The sequence below is a fragment of the Pinus tabuliformis genome, chromosome 6 (genome assembly GCF_031772625.1).
Source record: "Pinus tabuliformis cultivar Carrire ecotype Pingquan chromosome 6, CPIR1, whole genome shotgun sequence".
In the NCBI taxonomy this organism is placed as follows: domain Eukaryota; kingdom Viridiplantae; phylum Streptophyta; class Pinopsida; order Pinales; family Pinaceae; genus Pinus; species Pinus tabuliformis.
Window position 1 is genome coordinate 397,193,177 of NC_142292.1, and position 17,515 is coordinate 397,210,691.

Consider the following 17,515-nt stretch of genomic DNA (forward strand, 5'->3'; position numbering starts at 1 on the left):
AATTTGTGTGCATAGATGAATTGAAGGTTTGTACTCAAATTTGCAGGTTTCCTGCCCAATGCATATTGCTTTATAGGACAGGAACTTTGATACATGCTTCTATTATCAGGTATGAAAAGCACAATTAGATATATTAGGCCAAGCTTCACAATTGCAGCATATGATTGTACCACAAAATAAACTTATGTTTCCAAATGTAACAAGCCATTAGCGTCAAAAAAAATGTATTGCTAATATACCATAATGGCCATAACATACCACAGTGCTGTCATATCAGTCGAAGCATAGTTGAAGCCACCATCCCTCTTTACAACAATTAATGGAATGTTTTGCCCTTCGATTTGGATTACTTTGGCACCGTCACTTTCCACAATCAATTTCTTCTCATCCAGCATTTGAAGCACACTTGGGATATATGGATTGTAAAAGCTTTCCCCCTTATTTTAAACAATAAAAAATAAAAAAGACAGGAGAAAGTAAGACCATAATGTAGGGAATTCATTAGTACCGTGCAGTAGTAACAACGATAAGATGAAATTTATTACATACAATTAGTAAATCAGCCACGCAAATGTTCCCTTACAAGTATGTTACAGGCCAGGTATTCATCACAAATTTACATGAAAGATTGGTAAAAATGAACGACTGTGACAAACCATTTTATAAATATATAACTTAACCAAACGATAAATATCTATGAAATATACATTAAACAGATGACTATGAAAAAAATTCCACCATGATAATAATTTGAAAAAGAAAAGATCATAATAAAACCAATCCATCCTAACCACAGATCTATCAAGCATCAAGACGGAACAAATCCTTAGAAGTGCAAACCTTTCCTCAATTTTCTAGTATTTTACTCTAAAAAATGTTGGCACTTCCAGAGATTTGATCCCCTTCAGCACTTGATAGATCTGGGGTTAAGATGGATCTAAACTTGTATTCTACTTCAAAGGTTGCTTCAAACATATGTAGTGTTGAATTAAGTCCCTCGTATATTAGAAGCTCTTGATGGGCCATCTGATGGGCATGCAAGCCAGGAGAGAACATCAAACGAATATTCATAAGCTAACTATGGTCATCAACGCTGTCTATCAAGGAAACATAATAAATGCATTCCTATAGTAGATGAGATGAGAACACTACAAAAGTGAGGAATATGCAGAAGCAACTCCCTCAAACAAATTAACTGCGTATTACTTGATCATGTTTATAATACAAGATTGTGATGTGGAAACAACAACAAAAATAAGTCATTATCTTTTCATAGATCTAAACCTGTACAAACTATCAAAAATAAATTTCTCACCTAAGCAGCAATTAAAAACATTTAGTAAAAATTGTCTTCTAAAAATAGAGAGAAATTATGTTAAGTGCCCATCACTTCCTTCCACATAGAGGAAATTGTCACCAATTTTTTCCTAAAGATGGAAAATCTGCTAAAATGGTCACGTCCCTTCCCAACTATGTATGCTTGATCATGTAGTTCCAGTTGGCATGAAGTAACATTTAGTAGTAGACAAAAAATTGTTGTGCCCATCATTTCCTTCCTGCGCAGAGCAAACTGTCCCCAGTTTCTACTAACGATGTAAAGACTGTTCAAATGGCACTCTCACTTCCCAACTAAGTATGTAATAGTTTGCTTGCTTCTTGTATTTCCAGTATTAGAATTCAGAAGTCCATCTTTTAATGATAAATGCAAAAAAAATGCCGTGCTCAAAACAAGGGTGGAACTCTTAGCCATGCAAATCAACTAAGAATCAGAAGCGAATAGATGTCTTCTGTGCCTAAGAACAATATTTACAGCAGCAGTTTGTTGAATGATAGGAAAAGCAAACTAGTGTAAAACAAAGTGTGTTAATTAGCCATTGTAAGGTGTGTGGAGTGTTAGGTCCTTTTGTCCATGTTTTTTTTTTGACAATATTGGGAGCAAGATTGTTTTGTTTAATTGCCATTCTGTAAAAGAATTGTGAATTGATTTGCAAAGATGTAAACTTGTACACATTTTTCTCCTTCTGTAGATTGTAAATTTTAAGGCAGCTGTCACATTAATGATAAAACCTTAAATACAGCTTGAGTGGAGCTAATAATACAGCTTGAGTGGACCTAATAGTTAAGAGCATGTGTTTCCTCCTAAGAGGTCACAAGTTCAAAACCAGAGAAGGGTAGAGTATGTATGCCTTCGTAGACTTAGCAGTCAAATCACTGCGCGGTTGTGGGTCCCTTGTCCCACAAACAAGGGGATCTCATACACCAATGTGGTGTCTGGGTTGGCTGTGACCTTAAAATTGGATAATAATAATAATAAAATCTATGTTGCAGGAAACGGCCCCCACGCTAGCATACTAGTACCTGAAGGCTGAAACACCCCAAAATGTCAAAATGCAGCCAAAATGCCTGCATGGCATTTTCTTATTTGGAAATGCCACCGAAATGTTTCAGTGGTGTTTCAGCCCAAATCTGCCCAATTTCTGTGACATTTTTGCTTCTCCAGGCTCACTCAAGTTGAATTTTTGTAGCTGCAATAAGTCTTCATAATTATGTTTTTGTCATTGTAATGTGAAAAGAATTTGTAATAATGTTATATAGGTCATTTTGATTATTTATACCTTGAAAGATTTATTGTAAGACATGTTCTTCATGTCGGATTTAAAAGAGAAAATTTTGAGATTTGAAAATTGAGCTTTTGGCTCCAAAATTGTTAAGTCAGCCCTCCCTCAAGTCAAGTCAGCCCCAGTGAAGAGTCACGCCCGTTCATGGAGGCAGAACATCTATATAAAGGCATTCGACCTCCTCCACAAGGGCACCATTCAATATCATCACAAAAAGACATTTTTTGGGCATCTAGGCAAAGGACAAAGGAGAAGAAGAAAGACGAAGATCTATCTCTCTTTAGCTCGCATCTTTCTCTCTAAACTCGCATGTCTGACCTTATTCTGGGCAGCAGTTTCTGGACAGGCCAAATTTCTGAGCAGTTTCTGGACAGACCAAATTTCTGGGAGGCCAAGTTTTACTGGGCATATTCTGGAGGCCGAATTTAGGCCTCAGGCAGATTAGATCATAGCGAGCTGCTGGAGGCTTGACTTGAGGGTTGTGGACCAGGTTTGACCATAAGCATAGTTTCGAGTAGCCACATTAGACATATCTCTTGTTGAACTGAAGAATCTCTCCAACGAAAAGGTTGCTGGATTTTTCCCCCAAGTGGGTTTTCCCAGGGTAAACATTGTGTTCTCTCTTTGCGCATTGTGATCTCTACTATCTTTATTGTTTATGGTTGAATTTCTGAAATGTAATTGCTTAATGATAAAATGGAATTGTTAAATAAGATCTATATCATTTGAAGTAATTACCAATAGTTCAGAAATATTGTGCTTATATCTATTTCACTTGAAAAATCAACATGGAATCAGAGCTTTGGTGACGAAAAGGACGTTGAGATCACTCTTGAAGAAGCTTCCACTCTTTGGTAAGGGATCATTCTTGAAACCCTAGATCTACAATCTATTGGCTTGTCTATAACTAAGGGTTCCCATGTGAAGGAAGGAAAAAAACTAGGAGCTACAAATTTTAGAGCTTGGAAGACAAGGATTGATATTCTCCTTGCGAAAGAAGATCTCTTGGGTGTTGTGAAAGGAAAGGTCACCGAACTTGAGAATCATGCAGAGAAAGCTAAGTTTGAGAAGGATGATATTACAACCATGATTCCCTATGTTCACTTGATTCCCTATGTTCCAAGTCTTCAATATTCAAAGTAGATGTATGATGCCCTAACTAATTTGTTTACTACCAATAATATTGGTCAGGCCATGACTTTCAGGAATGAACTCTGTGATGTTAAAATAACAAAGAATGATACCATAGCCTCATACTTCATGAGGATATCTTGACTAAGAGATCAACTACAAGCAATTGATGAAGTCATCTCTGATAAGGAATTAGTAACTACAGCACTTAATGGTCTACCTGAATCATTGGATTTTTTTGCAGCAGAAATATGTGCTAGAAAGGATGCAGAAGAATCAAGGCTCATATCAAGAGGAAGGATTCAATAATCCGATGAAGGTGATTCTCAAGCATATGCAGCACACTTCAAGAAAGGTGGAGGAAGAAAGCAGTTTGGTTTTCAAAAAAGAAATGGTGGAAGACAAAACGAAAAAAGAAGAGCAAAGGAAAGAAGATTAGCTCCTCAAGGAAAGAGATACATGTCAAAGGTTCAATGCTATCAATGTCACAAATATGGTCACTTTAGACACAACTGTCCTGAAAGATCAAAGGGAAAACAGCATGCCTCTACAGCTGATTTTGAAGAACCTCCAAAGAAACCAAAGAACGAAGAACCAGGTAATAAAGAATTCTTTTATTTCTCTGCTCTTAATGGTTCTGTTGCAGATAGTGAAGACTTGTGGCTAGTAGATAGTGGTGCCTCAAGCCACATGACGGGTGATCAAGACAACCTCACAAGTCTGTTGGAAAGAAGATTAGCACAAAATGTGGAACTTGCAGACAACAACATTTATCCTATCAAAGTCATTGGAAAGACATCCATTGAACTAGAATCAGGTGATAGAGTTCATCTCAAAAACATATTATGTGTACCAGGTTTGAAGAAGAATTTGCTTTCTATTTCATGCCTGTAAGATAGAGGATATAGAGTAGCCTTCCCTGTGAGCTTTGGCATAGAAGATATGGTCATCTCCACCATAGAGCTTTGCCTTCTCTAAAACAAATGGTTTCAGGTGTTCCAGATTTGCAAGAAGAGCATGGAGTGTGCAAAGGATGTGCGCTTGGAAAGAATGTGAAGAAACCTTTTCTTAGCAGCAAAAGTAGATCCAAGGAAGTATTGGACATAATTCATTTTGATGTATGTGCTCCTGTGCCGGTAAAGTCTCTTGGAGGCTCTTTGTATTATGTAACATTTATGGATGATTTTTCTTGTAAGACATGGATCTACTTCATGAAGACAAAAGACGAAGTTTTTGACAAGTTTCAGGAATTCAGAGCTGAAGTCGAAAACTTGAAGGGAAAGAAGATCAAAATCTTGAGATCTAACAATGGAGGAGGATACAAATCCAAGGAGCTCATGGCCTTTTGCAAAGAAGTTGGGATCAGTGTTTTACAACTCGGCCGAGTTGAAACCGAAACGGCCGTTTCGGACCAAGTCACTAGCCAAAACATTAACCCGGCCAGCAACCCGGCTCGGCTGACCGAGTCATAGCTGACTCGGTCAACCCGGCCGGGTCCGTATTGACTCGGCCGAGTCATTAAAAGGACGGCTGGGCAGCGTATTTTATCAAATAAATTCACTTTTTTGCTGATATTTGGTAAAGTTAAGTAGGGTTTGTGGATTCCAAAGGGTAATGGTAGATTGTTAAATGCTTTTGGGGTCCATTTCCCCCTCCCAAACTCTATTTAAGACAGCCAAATGCTCTCATTTCACTCACAGCAGTCTTATGCATTTGAATGAGAGTCTTCTTTGAGAGTTAGTGAGCAGTTTTTGAGCTTGTTTTGGAGCAGCAGTGAGGAGTCTTGGAGGAGCATTGTAGCTGGAGTGAGGAGCTTCTTGGGCAGCCATTTGGAGCAGCATTGAGGAGCTGATTCTTGGAGCAAGCTTGAGGAGGCAGTTTGTGCCTGGAGGTATTTTTTTCCACCTCTATAAATCTGTTTTTACTTAGTAAATTTTAGGTGCATATCAAGATAGCTTAGAGAGTGTTTTTAGTCAAATAAATGAACATTGAATCAATTTTTTTTTTTTTTTTTCATTTTCAGATTGTTTTCCTAGTCAAAAAATGGCACCTAGAGCAAAAGATCCTGCTTGGGCATATGTTGAAATGGTTGATAGTGAGATGTGTTGCAAGTTTTGCCATAGGAAAATTAAGTCAGGTCCTGGGGGGATTCATAGGCTGAAACAACACTTGGCAGGGATTAAAGGCAATATTACTGCATGTCCCTCTGATCAAATTGGGGAGATTAGAAAGAATTTGCTGGAAAGCTTTGAAAAATTTAAAGAAGAAAAGACTAGGCAAAAAGAGATACAGGCTGAAATTGGGAGGAAGAGGGAGATACAAAGAATGATGGCTGCCAACCCCCACTATGAGTTTGAGGGTTCTTCCTCTATCCCTCAAACTGATGCATCAAACCCTTTCCGTTATGTTCCTCCCTCTTTTGCTTCTGTTCAAGATAAGGGAAAGGGTAGAATGAAGGGTGATGGGACTATCAAAAGTTTTTTCACTCACTCAGGCTCCTCTCCATCAGATGCACATGGTCCTGAAGTTAGTATTAGTAAAGGTCTTGCTCAGCCCACTTTAGATGACCATTGGAAGAAAGAATTGAGGGAGACTGCTTGTGACTACATAGCTAGATGGTGGTATGATGCTGATATCCCCTTTAATGCTGCTCGTTCACCATATTATGAGCCTATGTTTGAGGCCATACATGCTGCTGGAAAAGGCTTCAAAGGCCCTACTATGCAAGAGCTAAGGGGGTTTCGTTTGCAGAAAGAAATTCAATCAATTAATGAGTATTTGCAAGATTTCAAGGAATCATGGGCAAGAACAGGGTGTACCATCATGTCAGATGGATGGACTGATCAAAGAAACCGTACCATCATAAACTTTCTTGTCTTCTGCCCACAGGGAACCATGTTTTTAAAATCAGTTGATGCATTTGATAAGGTAAAAGATGGCCACTTGTTGTTTCAGCTATTGGATGAGATTATTCAGGATGTGGGGGTGGCTAATGTTGTTCAAATCATCACAGACAATGCCTCTAACTATGTTCTTGCTGGTAGACTGTTAGAGGAAAAACACAAGACCATCTTTTGGACCCCATGCGCTGCACATTGCATAGACCTCATGCTTGAGGATATTGGAAAATTAGATTGGGTCAGAAACACTGTAGATAATGCCAAAAGCATAACAAAATTTATCTACAATCATACACTGGTTTTGAGTCTCATGAGGAAACACACTGGAGGCAAGGATATTATTAGGCCTGCCATCACTAGATTTGCTACACATTTTTTGACATTGCAATCTATGCTTTCCCAACATAGAAACTTGCAAAAGATGTTTTTCAGTGATGAATGGAATCAAAGCAGTTGGTCTAACAAACCAGAAGGCAGAGAATTGAAAAGGAAAGTCCATGATGAAACTTTTTGGAGAAAGGCAGCAGAGATTGTGAAGCTTGCTGAGCCACTAGTTAAGGTGTTGCGGTTGGTGGATGGGGAAAGGTTGGCTATGGGCTTCATTTATGAGGCTATGGATCAAGCAAAGGAGCAAATAAAGACAGCATACAAGGATAGAGTGGCAAAGTATGGGCCCATTTGGGCAATCATTGATGAAAGATGGAACAATCAACTCCATCGCCCTATACATGCAGCTGGGTATTTTTTGAACCCACGGTATCATTATAAAGCTAAGTAGTCAGGAGCTTTGAGGGGGGAGGTCAGAGATGGACTGGTTGATTGCATTGAGCGCATGGTCCCATCGGAGTCTGATCAGCTGTTGATACATCAGCAGGTCACATCCTTCAGCAATGCAACAGGTACCTTTGGGAAGAACCTAGCAAAGATTGCAAGAGAAGCAGATGAGCCAGGTAAACAAAAATTTCAATTTTCAATTTCTTAATGGTTTTACTTTTTTTATTAAAGTTTGTTAAATCATTTATAATTTGAAAGTTAGATATAATTTGTAATTTTGTTGAGCTTCAGCCTTCATCTAACTCATAATTCATTACACTCCTATGTTTTTTGCAGCACAATGGTGGGAGGCCTTTGGTGGCCAGTGCCCTGAATTGCAAAGGTTTGCAATTCGTATTTTGAGTCAAACTTGCAGTGCATCTGGGTGTGAGCGCAATTGGTCTGTCTTTGAGAGGATTCACACAAAGAAGAGAAACCGTTTGGAGCAAAAACGGTTGAATGATCTAGTTTTTGTCCAATACAACCTTCAGCTCAGACGGAACCAATTGCTGAACAAAAGACCTGATTCAGATCCCATTGTGTTGGAAGACATTGATCCAACATCAGATTGGGTAGTGGAGAGTCGTCTACCAGAGTTTGATCCTGATGAGGATCTTGATGATCTTGATGTTGGAGATCCACTGCAGCATGTTCAGTTGAATGCAGATCCCAATCCACCAGCCTCAGTCTCACAGCCAGCTAGTAGGACTCCAGTTGTAGGTGCTTCACCTTCCTCTGCTCAGCCACGACAGAAGCGCAGCCGCATTTGTACTCTATCTCAGCTTGCATCTGCTGCACAGCCTAGTGGTACTGGCACCACTTCTACAGTTGCAATTGGAGACGATGATGATGAGGAGGAGCCATGGGGCCCCTTGTCTGACTCTGATGATGATGATCCAGAGATTGGTCGAGATGATCTTGGCTCCTCTGGCAGTAGCTACTAGCCTCCTTGGTTATTTGTATTTTGTTTTGACTCTTGAGTCTTTGATCATGTATGACAGACTACAGTTGACTATATATTTACTATTGCCATTGGGTAGCACCGTACCATTTTGATATAATGGATTGGTTCATGAGCCTACTTTGATCATATGTTGTCTTCCATGTATATTATAATGTTGTGTGTTTGGAAACTTGAATGAAAATCTTTAAAATTATGTTTAAAATATTTAAAATTATGTTTTTTTATAAAAAAAAAAATATTTAATGTATTTTTTACAACGACCGAGTCATTGAAATCGAGCCGGCCGAGTCATTACCGAGTCGGAGTCGATCCTCGGCCGAGTCCGAGTCCGAGTCCGAGTTGTAAAACATTGGTTGGGATTAAGAGAGAGTTGATAGTCCCGTATAATCCACAATAGAATGGAGTTGTTGAAAGAAATAATAGAACAATTGAAGAATTCGTCAAGGCGATGATGCATGATCAAGACTTGCCCATGTTTCTAAAGAGTGAAGCATCGATGATCGTTGTCTACATTCAAAATAGAAATCCTCATCAAATTCTAGAGGACAATACTCCGGAAGAAACATTCACTAGACAAAATCCCCAAGTTGGTCATTTAAGAATTTTTGGTTGTCATGTTTATATTCATGTTCCTAAATATAAGAGAAGAAAATTAGAGCCTTCAAGAAAGAAGAGAATATTCGTTCGTTATGGTGAATCATCAAAGGCACATAGAATATATATTCCAGGACAAAAACAAGTTGGAGTGAGCAGGGATGTGACCTTTCATGAGAATGTGGCTTATTGGAAGTCTAAAGAAATGGACATTGATGAAGATGAGGAATATGAAGCTCCTAAGAAAGAAGGATCTGGTTCATCAAGTCCTTCTGAACATTTTGTTGATCATGGATTGTAGATTTCTATGGTTCGGTTTTTTAGAATCTGAACTCGGATATTCCACAGTTTTCATTTTTGCTTTGTCGACGTTTCGAGTCTAAACCAAGACTCATCATCAGGACTTGCTTTTACAAAGGAGAGAGACAGTGGTGATAAATAAGGTTAAGATGTCAAGTATGTGAGCTGACCAGTCTAATGATTTGAATTAACTAGATTTTTAATAGAATCTCTGCAGCTTGAGAAAGTGAAGATCTGACTCTTTCCTTTGTATTTTAACCCTTGTCTTTTCGAGATTACATATCTCCTTCCATGTTTCCCCTCCGTACAGGGTCAAGATAATGGATTGTAGATTTCTGTGGTTCGGTTTTTTAGAATCTAAACTCGGATATTCCACAGTTTTCATTTTTGCTTTGTCGACGTTTCGAGTCTAGACCAAGACTCATCATCAGGACTTGCTTTTACAAAGGAGAGAGACAGTAGTGATAAATAAGGTTAAGATGTCAAGTATGTGAGCCAACCAATCTAATGATTTGAATTAACTAGATTTTTAATAGAATCTCTGTAGCTTGAGAAAGTGAAGATCTGACTCTTTCCTTTGTATTTTAACCCTTGTCTTTTCCAAGACTCATCATCAGGACTTGCTTTTACAAAGGAGAGAGACAGTGGTGATAAATAAGGTTAAGATGTCAAGTATGTGAGCCGACCAGTCTAATGATTTGAATTAACTAGATTTTTAATAGAATCTCTGCAGCTTGAAAAAGTGAAGATCTGACTCTTTCCTTTGTATTTTAACCCTTGTCTTTTCCAAGACTCATCATCAGGACTTGCTTTTACAAAGGAAAGAGACAGTAGTGATAAATAAGGTTAAGATGTCAAGTATGTGAGCCGACTAGTCTAATGATTTGAATTAACTAGATTTTTAATAGAATCTCTGCAGCTTGAGAAAGTGAAGATCTGACTCTTTCCTTTGTATTTTAACCCTTGTCTTTTCCAAGACTCATCATCAGGACTTGCTTTTACAAAGGAGAGAGACAGTAGTAATAAATAAGGTTAAGATCATCAAAAAGATCCAGAAGGGCCATGCGAACTAGTGGACCCGTTTGTTCTGAAATTAAGAAAAAGCCATGGTTGAGCTCCACTTTGCCGGAAGTTGAAGGACATGCAACACCACATGGCACCTTCAGGGAAAGTAAGAGGCCAAAGAGGTATTCTGGTTATGCAACATTGATGACTAATCTCATTGATGTTGAACCTTCCACCTATGAAGAAGTCGCAAAACAACAAGTTTGGAAGGATGTAAAGTTGGAAGAATACCAATCAATTGTGAAGAATGATTTGTGGGAAATCGTGCCTAGACCTAAAGATAAAAACAGTGGTGTCCTCCAAATGGGTATACAAGATAAAGCATGCAATGGATGGCAGCATTGACAAATACAAGGAAAGATTTGTGGCTAGAGTTTTCCCCCAGAAAGAGGGGGTAGACTATGATGAGACTTTTGCTCCGGTCACCAGATACACTACTATTAGATCTATTAACTCTATTGCTTCTTCAATGGGATGGAATTTACACAAATGGATGTAAAGAATGCTTTTCTTAATGGCGTGACTAAAGAAGAATTGTATTTAGAGAAACCTCAAGGTTTGAGGTACATGGTGGAGAGTCTCACGTATGCAGGTTAAAGAAAGCCTTGCATGGACTTAAGAATGCACCGAGAGCCTAGTATACAAGAATTGACAACTATCTTATAAGACTTGGTTTCCCCAAACGCGATGTTGATCCAAACTTGTACTTCAAGCCTCAAGGTAGAGAAGAATGAACCTGTGATCTTATTGTTGTATGTTGATGACCTATTTCTAACAGGAACAGAGCATCTAATTAGTCGGTGTAAGAGGGAGCTAGCTTTCGAGTTTGACATGAAGGATCTTGGATTGATGCACTACTATTTGGGGCTCGAAGTATGGCAAAAGCAGCACAGAATACAAAAGAGAAGAAGAAGCACATTTTTTGGGCATCTAAGCAAAGGACAGAGGAGAAGAAGGATAAATACAAGGATGAAGATCTCTCTCTCTTTAGCTCGCATCTCTCTCTCTATACTTGCATGTGTGACCTTATTTTGGGCAGTAGTTTCTGGACAAGCCGAATTTCTGGGGATTTGTTGGGCAGCGTATTTTGGGCAAGCCGAATTTCTGGGCAATTGTTGGGTAGCATATTCTGGGCAAGCCAAAATTTCGGGAGGCCGAGTTTTTCTGGGCATATTCTAGAGGTCACATTTAGGCCTAAGGCAGTTCAGATCAGAGCGCGTTACTGGAGGCTTGAATTAAGGGTTGTGGACTAGGTTTGACCATAAGCATAGTTTTGACTAGCTGCATTAGATATATCTCTTGTTGAAAAGAGAATTTTTCTAAGGAAAAGGTTGTTGGGATTTCCCCCAAGTGGGTTTTCCCAGGATAAACATTGTTTTATCTCCTTGTGCATTGTGATATCCACTGTATTTATGGTTAATGGTTGAATTTCTGAAGTACAATTGCTTAATGATAAACTGGAATTGTTAAATAAGATCTATATCATTCTAAGTGATTACCAATAGTTCAAAAATATTGTGCTTGTATCTATTGCAATTGAAAAATCAACACCAAGAAGGGTGTGGGGCCCTTCTATGGGCAAATAAGATTTAATCTACGAGTAAATTTTATCTCAAATCACTCCACAAACTAATTTATCTCTAATCAATCCACACCCTAGTTTTGCATATTTTTGTTAATAATAATGAGGATGAGGATTATAAGATATGCAATTGTACTTTCCATTAACTCATGCTTTATTTCATTTTCAGCACATATAGCCACATATAAAGGCTAATTTTGGATGTAAAGCCTCACATATAAAGGTTGATTTTCAAATTTGGATGTACAGCCTCATCTATAGAGGATAATTTTGGATTTTGAGTCATGTAATCATCTATGAGAGCTATTAGAGACAAGGTTTTCCTTCTAAAATGTCATTTATGTGTCTCATTCTTTTTTTCTTACAAGATAATGTATTAAAGAAGAAGAAGGATGAATACAAGGATGAAGATCTCTCTCTCTTTAGCTCGCATCTCTCTCTCTATACTCGCATGTGTGACCTTAATCTTATTATGGGCAGTAGTTTCTGGACAGGCAGAATTTTTGTGGAGTTGTTGGGCAGCATATTCTGGGCAGACTGAATTTATGGGCAATTGTTGGGCAGCATATTCTGGGCAGACTGAATTTATGGGCAATTGTTGGGCAGCATATTCTGGGCAGGCCAAAGTTCTGGGAGGCCGAGCTTTTTTGGGCATATTCTAGAGGTTGAATTTAGGCCTAAGGCAGTTCAGATCAGAGCACGTTGCTGGAGACTTGACTTAAGGTTTGTGGACCAAGTTTGACCATAACCTTAGTTCTGACTAGCGGCATTAGATGTATCTCTTGTTGAACTGAAGAATTTTTCTAAGGAAAAGGTTGTTGGATTTTCCCCCAAGTGGGTTTTCCTAGGGTAAACATTGTGTTCTCTCTTTGTGCATTGTGATCTCTACTGTATTTATGGTTAATGGCTGAATTTCTGAAGTGTAATTGCTTAATGATAAACTGGAATGGTTAAATAAGATCTATATCATTCTAAGTGATTACCAATAGTTCAGAAATATTGTGCTTGTATCTATTGCACTTGGAAAATCAACACCAAGAAGGGTGTGGGATCCTTCTATGGGCAAATAAGAATTAATCTACGGCTAAATTTTATCTCGAATCACTCCACAAACCAATTTATCTTTAATCAATCCACACCCTAGTTCAGCTAAAAAAACAACTTGATCTATTTTTGTTAATAGAGATGAGGATGAGGATTATAAGATATGTAATTGTACTTGCCATTAGCTCATGCTTTATTTCATTTTCAGCACATATAGCCATGTATAAAGGCTAATTTTGGATGTAAAGCCTCACGTATAAAGGTTGATTTTCAAATTTGGATGTACAGGCTCATCTATAGAGGATACTTTTGGATTTTGAATCATGTAATCATCTATAAGAGTTATTATAGACTAGATTTTCCTTCTAAAATATTATTTGTGTCTCATTCTTTTTTTCTTGCAAGATAATGTGTTATTAACTTATTTGTAAAAAAAAACGTACTTATATATATATGATGTTTCGCCCAATGTTTCGGCCAACGTTTCCATTTTCTAGGGGTCACGTTTCCAGCGATACCCATTTCGGAAACTTCTAGACATTTCAGCGTTTCATGCAACTTAGCTTAAAATCATGTTGATTTGATGTTGGATGAATTCAAAATAATCCTAGGTATAACATCAAATTTTATAGTGTCAGTGAATGGCTTAATAGAGAATGTAGCATTACAATCCACAAAGTAGATTGTTGGAGGCTAGTGAATTAATTGATGATAATGTAAATTTGTAAACCTTTTGGACCTTCTGCAGCTTGTAAAGTAGAATGTCAGAGGCTTGGGGCAACAAATGAACAGAAATTTTATATTATTGAGAAAAATGTACAACAACAACATGAGCAGCCTCTTTTTAGACATTTCTATCTATAGGCATAGCTATATTTAGCAGTTGCATGCATGCTAGGTTCGAATGCAGGATCTCTCTTTGGGAGTTGTTTTATTTTCGAGCAATTTCCTTGCTCTTTTTAGATACTGCTATATTTGGATGCATGAGGAAACATATATGACTCAGTGGTTGTGCTTTTCTCTATTTGGAATTTAGGTTAACTCAATTTTCAGTTCATCTGTGATTTCAAGCAGGTGAAAGGGTGTGTCAAATGAGAGATTGGACAATGTTCACCTATGAGTGTAGGTTATCTTGACCTGGTAGAGCAAGTGGATCAATCGGAGAGGAGATATTTTTGGCTACAGGAATCTTATCCATTGTGCCTTTTGAGAACATTATCCCCTGTGCTTTTTCTGGAGCTTATTATGTCTATTTCAAGTCAGAGGTGTTAAATTTTGTAGATTTAAAATTTAGTTTCTGAGATCATAAACCATAGAAGACAGTCAATGAACAGCAAGAAACAGCATTTGGTCCAAGACCAGGGGGAAACCCCATTATGAGCGAAAACCCTTTTAAAATGCTATTCTATTAGACCATCTTCAAATGTTCAGCAGAGATACATAATCAGAGTACAAAACCCCTTTTACAATTAACATTAGTAGCAACCCTTTTTAATATGACAGCTTCAAAATACCACCACAAGCCTCCAAAGGCTTCCAAAACAAGAGCAATAGACACATGTGCGTGAACAAAGTGCACAAGTGCGAGTTCTCCAAATGCAAGATCAGAATGCAACTGAAGCGAGGGCAATATACCAGCAATCAAACTGTGGTGCGAAAGCAATATCAAGAATAGAATATCTCTCTGATCCGAAAATAAAACTAGTGCAATATACCTCTAGAGCGAGAGCATTAACAGCAGCAAATAACAAGAGTAGAAACCACTAGTGCGAGAGTTGAACGAGAGCAATATTCTTCTTATGCAAGAGAAATATAAGAGAAATGATACCTCTTGAATGCGAGATCAACCAGCTTCAAAACAAGAGTAATAAGATCGTTTCAGTCAGCAGATGCAAGATAGTAATAAGCCTCTATGAAAAGAGGTCTAACCAAAATTATGAGAGAAATATCCTCCAAGTGCGAGAGTTGTAGCTTGAGAGTTCTGAGATCTGTCAATAGATCTACCAAATGATAGATCTGTCGGATAATAGATCTGCCAAACAATAGAACTACCAAACAATAGATATGCCAAATAGTAGATTTTCCAAACAATAGATCTGCCAGATAATAGATCTGCCAAACAGTAGATCTGTCAAACAATAGATTTGCCAAACAGTAGATCTACCAAACAATAGATTTGCCAGATAATAGATCTGCCAAACAGTAGATTTGCCAAACAATAGATCTGCCAGATAATAGATCTGCCAAACAGTGGATCAATGTAAGGGCTTGATCACAAATGCGTGAGCTTGATCACCAATACGTGAGAGAGATAAATCACCAATGAGAAAGCCAGATGAATCACCAATGCAAAAGCCAGATAGTTTGAGCACCAATACGAGAGAGAGAGAGAGAGAGAGAGAAAGAACTCGATGATGATCACAATGATGCCTTCCTTGCAATATATAGAAATTTTTGAGGCAAAATCCCTACCTCAAATTAAGTGTTTTGGAAGCTCCTAGAGTGATCCATTTGAATTGGATAACTTAAGTGATTTTATTTTGCACATGTCTAATTGAATCACTTAAGTGATTTTATTTTGCACATGTCTAATTGCTTTATAAAATACTTTTGAAATAACTTTTGCTCTTATGAAAATTAATTTGCTCTTGAGAAATAATTTGCCTCAAGGGTGAAAGGGTTAACCACAGAAAGTGATTTCTAGGAAAAATTCTCCATAGTTGCTCAAAATTCAACACTCCCTCTCAACTAAGGAGGAATTTCCATCAATAAAGCCAAAATTGTTATACCTGTCAAATCATCATGGCTCATGTTGAACATTCTCGAATCTAAAGAAGAACACTCATGGCAGGGGAGGTACTGTTACCACCCTGAATCCAAGCTCAGCCAAATAAAAGCTAAGAAACCATCACCAGGGAGTCTCAAGCTTCAACCTAGTCCAAATAATCATCGGGGAGACTCATGCTACCACCTGGAATGAATACCGTTCAATCAATAAGACTAAGAAACCATAATAATTCAGCACTGGAAACCACTAGAGTGACACTTGATGATTATATGAAGACTCCATGCCCAAGGATGAACCAGAGGACACTTGTACCATCAGATATAATCAGTCAACAGAGTTTTTTTAACTCTACTTCTATCTTCTCATCATCTTTCTTGTACCCAGATTCCACACACTACGAGGAATTCTAATAAGTGATACTAGTAATGATGAGTTTTTGAGTTTGTAACAAGCCTAGGATGTTGCGACTCGATCAGCAAACGAGTACACCTTGGAGTGGTTTTTTATCTGGTTATTTATCCCTTCTTTTTCAAAGGCGGATAATTTTATGGGTTTTTTCACTCACGTTTTACCCCAAAGTCGGGGTAACGGTTTGAAGGTCGAGCCCTTAACACATCCTAGAGTCTAGAGTCGATGTATATTTATTATTACCATACTAGATCACACAAAAAAATTTATGGAATTTGGTTAGGTCTAGGTAGTTATTTTTTAATTTTTTTGATTTTCCGCACTGCTTAAATTGCTAATAAAATTATAATTGTAATGTAATAAGTAATGTCTAGAGAAGTTGTATGGGGTATGAGTAATGAAATTTACACCTCTCACCCTCAACTTCTACTATGACACCCTTTGATAGGTTAAAAATGTGTTTTGAACCCTCAAAACCCACTTTTCCTAAGTTTAGTGGGAAATCTGGCAATTAATTAAGCCATAAATTAAATAAATGGAGAAAAATAAATATCCACAGATGTTAAATGTTGTGGAAATGAGGTGGAAAATTATGGGAGTGTTAAAGTGAAGTCTCAAGGTGATGTGGATTCTTAAAATCTAGGAAAGGACATGTGCTCAAATAAAATTGAATTTATGTTATTAAAGGAGAAAGTCGTTTACTTGGAAATTCGAATTTGTGAAGTTAATGCATATTTGGGAGGATTTGGGAGAATATTTGGTGGAGATATTGTGGAAAAATGTCCCCACATGGGTCACCACCCATATACACTTGTCATTCTATCATAAAATTTGAATTTAGCACATAAGGGAAGAAAAAAATGATGTCCACTTACCAGAATTCGATTTTTACACTTGGTATTGGAGCTCCATTCAACAAATTAGAATTTCTCTTTGGGATTGTCACCTCATGCCACTTGTTTGATCACTTCTACATTGGGATTGGCTCCCATAGTTCTATATAATAGAGCCTTGAGCTCTCATTTACATATATTGTTACTAGCTATTGCACTTGCAGAAGCGCTGGTGCCTTGTACACTTTCAAAAATATCAATAAAGACTTTGGGGTTTCATTCATGAAGTGTTCTTCCTTTGGGAGTGATGAATTGTTGATCATTGGTATAATTCTTTTTATTCATGCTTTGATCTAATTTGTTTCCATATGCTCTTGTAGATTTGTTAATGTAGAGCTATCTTGCATTGACATTTGATTTAGAAGTATGCTCTAGGTATAGAATGCTCTAGTTGGTTTTAAATAAATCTCTAGAG

At 37.7% G+C, this 17,515-nt stretch overlaps 1 protein-coding gene across 3 annotated transcripts in view; it reads right to left on the minus strand.

The window, feature by feature from the left end:
* Positions 1–17,515, minus strand: part of LOC149258976 (arginine--tRNA ligase, cytoplasmic-like) — a 284,232-nt gene that overhangs the window by 141,950 nt on the left and 124,767 nt on the right. For all 3 annotated transcript variants that reach the window (XM_089417091.1, XM_089417083.1, XM_089417097.1), the window contains exon 10: positions 259–437. In XM_089417091.1, coding sequence (XP_089273217.1) covers positions 259–437 — 179 coding nt within the window. The remainder of the gene's footprint in view (positions 1–258; positions 438–17,515) is intronic.